At 44.0% G+C, this 3,102-nt stretch overlaps 1 protein-coding gene across 1 annotated transcript in view; it reads left to right on the top strand.

Moving 5' to 3' along the window:
- The window catches only part of LOC107719294 (tensin-like), a 125,437-nt gene that overhangs the window by 119,552 nt on the left and 2,783 nt on the right, over positions 1-3,102 (top strand). The window contains exons 24-31 of the mRNA XM_016526693.1: positions 119-762; positions 1,399-1,488; positions 1,676-1,801; positions 1,876-1,971; positions 2,134-2,211; positions 2,346-2,417; positions 2,502-2,531; positions 2,798-2,966. Coding sequence (XP_016382179.1) covers positions 119-762; positions 1,399-1,488; positions 1,676-1,801; positions 1,876-1,971; positions 2,134-2,211; positions 2,346-2,417; positions 2,502-2,531; positions 2,798-2,966 — 1,305 coding nt within the window. The remainder of the gene's footprint in view (positions 1-118; positions 763-1,398; positions 1,489-1,675; positions 1,802-1,875; positions 1,972-2,133; positions 2,212-2,345; positions 2,418-2,501; positions 2,532-2,797; positions 2,967-3,102) is intronic.

Below are 3,102 nucleotides of genomic sequence, written 5' to 3'. Positions count from 1 at the left end.
TGACTGCTTTTATTGTCCTCATTTGTAAGTCGCTTTGGATAAAAGTGTCTGCTAAATGACTAAATGTAAATGTATATGCTTACACTTTCTCTGTTTTATCTGTTGTGCTCTCTAACAGTTTTGGACGGCAGTCTGCCTTTGCATCATTTCCATCTGAGCCTGTCCGGGCTCCTCTCTTCCCAGACACCTTTACTTACCTTAACCCTGATGAGGCCACAGTTAACATTGTGGGTGTTCATCACATCCCAGGAAGCCCCAACACACTCCACCGTACAGTTGCCACCAATACACCCCCAAGCCCTGCCCTTCACCGTAGGCTTGGTGGTCCAAGTAGCCCTGCTTTGGGGCGACGTCTACTAACAGCCAATGGCGGCAGTGAACCAACCACTCCCAACAGCCCTCTTTTGGGTCGCAGTGGCAAGTTCATCCCGCCTAGCCCTGTGCTAGACCGCCACCACTCACCTGCTCCAGTTGCCTCTAGCCCAGAACACAAAGCCCCACCTAGGGGTCAGACCACTCCAGATGAGAGACATGGGGCAGAGCCCAGGCAAAGCACCAATTCTTTGGTTCAGCCTGGCCTTGCTACCCCTTTATTTCACCTAGAGCAATCCTGTAGCTCCTCACTGTTCTTGCCCCTGGATGTAACAGCGGGATCCATCGCAGAGAATTCTAAAAGTGTTCCAACAGAGAGCATTGAAAGTAGGAAAGCTCCCACTCCTACACAAGTGCCACCACAAGGAGCTGCGATTGCCTCAATATATGGTAAGATAAGAACTGCAGCTAGAAATCTTGAAAATCAAATCACTAAATACCAATACCCCCCCAAGCCCTGCCCTTCACCGTAGGCTTGGTGGTCCAAGTAGCCCTGCTTTGGGGCGACGTCTACTAACAGCCAATGGCGGCAGTGAACCAACCACTCCCAACAGCCCTCTTTTGGGTCGCAGTGGCAAGTTCATCCCGCCTAGCCCTGTGCTAGACCGCCACCACTCACCTGCTCCAGTTGCCTCTAGCCCAGAACACAAAGCCCCACCTAGGGGTCAGACCACTCCAGATGAGAGACATGGGGCAGAGCCCAGGCAAAGCACCAATTCTTTGGTTCAGCCTGGCCTTGCTACCCCTTTATTTCACCTAGAGCAATCCTGTAGCTCCTCACTGTTCTTGCCCCTGGATGTAACAGCGGGATCCATCGCAGAGAATTCTAAAAGTGTTCCAACAGAGAGCATTGAAAGTAGGAAAGCTCCCACTCCTACACAAGTGCCACCACAAGGAGCTGCGATTGCCTCAATATATGGTAAGATAAGAACTGCAGCTAGAAATCTTGAAAATCAAATCACTAAATGAAATAGATGTGTGTAATTATTTTATCAACTATTCAGCAAACCATTTGTTCTTTTTCAGCCGATGGACCTCCAGATATTAGAATCAATATCAAATTTGTTCAAGATACATCCAAATTTTGGTACAAACCAGAAATCTCAAGGGAACAAGGTGAGAGATTTGATGCCAGTTTTCATTCTTGGTTTTCTCTGAATCTGTGTAGAGTGGAGCCAAACCCGTCTATCATAGGGCAGGCCATATCAAGACACCATTTTGAACATTAATGTAGTTGCTGTGTTTTGCCTTTGTATGGATGTTTGGATGACTAGTGATATATTTACTCTTTTATGTTTTTTAGCCATCTGTATTCTTAAAGATCGTGAACCAGGAGCATTTGTCATTCGAGACAGTAACTCATTCAGAGGAGCATATGGCTTGGCCATGAAAGTAGCCTCTCCCCCTCCAATGGTGCAGCAGAAGAAAGGTAACTGCATGCATCACACAAATCATCACTGAACAGAACTTCATCCTCATTTATCTTTTGTTCTTACCATGAAGTTGGAGACATCACAAATGAGTTGGTACGACACTTCTTGATTGAAACCAGTGCCAAGGGCGTGAGACTTAAGGGTTGCCCAAACGAGCCCTACTTTGGTAAGAATGAATTTCCAGTGGCGATGCTTTTTATGATTTTCTGTCTGCTGTGTATTGTACTGACTTAAATTGGTACCTTCTGAATAGTAGTCTGTAGTCTTCCACCCATCAGCTTGCTTGTGTGCTATAACTTGTACTTTGTGTGTGTAAATGCGTTTACAGGATGTCTTTCTGCTCTCGTTTATCAACACGCCATGACACCTCTGGCTCTTCCATGCAAGCTTATGATCCCTACAAGAGGTGAGAATGATATTATCACCCAATTCCTGTAGCCCCTGTAATTGACCTCTTGTCAATAGATGGCATTTTTGTTTGTATTCTTTAATCATTGACTGACCTGTACTTGTCTCCATGTCTGACCTTTTTGTGAACAGATCCAAATGAAGAGGCCTTGGAGCTAGCTACACCAACAAGTTTAACTATGGATTTATTAAAGCAGGGAGTAGGTGAGTCTCTCTTTCATTTCCCTCATTGCTCTTTGTAAATATCATTTGTCTCCTAATTTCTTGTCAATTTTTCTACCTCTTCAGGACCTCCTAAACCTACTGAAGATTTTTATGGTAAATATGGCACATCATCTCCTAGCTGGCATTTGTGTCACTGTTTGCATGCTAATTTTATAGTAACTTCTGCCTATGAAAACCAACTACTCTCACCATGTGCACCTGAAACCAGTCCATAAAAGTATCTTTGACCTCAAATAATAGTTATGACATCCTTTTTTTCATGTCATTCCTTTTACATGGTATTGTTTTGGTGTTCTTTGAGACAAACAAGTTTCTAAATGCAATCTTTATTTCACACTTATTTTATCTCTTTCTCCCAGCATGTAATGTTTTGTACATAAACTCTGTGGATATGGAGTCACTGACTGGTCCACAGGCTGTGGCCAAAGCCATCACTGAAACACTTGCTGCCAAATCCTCTCCTACAGCAACCATTGTCCACTTCAAAGTGTCGACACAGGGCATCACACTCACTGACAATCAGAGGAAGTGAGTGGATTTAATATGATTCATTTTTAAATATTACATAGACAACTGTTAATGGGACAGTTCACCCAAAATTGAATATAACCCCATGATTTACTCATCCTCAAGCCATCCTAGGTGTATATGACTTTCTTCTTTT

Source organism: Sinocyclocheilus rhinocerous, unplaced genomic scaffold, assembly GCF_001515625.1.
Source record: "Sinocyclocheilus rhinocerous isolate Xijiao unplaced genomic scaffold, SAMN03320098_v1.1 scaffold1142, whole genome shotgun sequence".
NCBI lineage: Eukaryota > Metazoa > Chordata > Actinopteri > Cypriniformes > Cyprinidae > Sinocyclocheilus > Sinocyclocheilus rhinocerous.
This window is presented reverse-complemented; position numbering and strand designations above follow the sequence as displayed.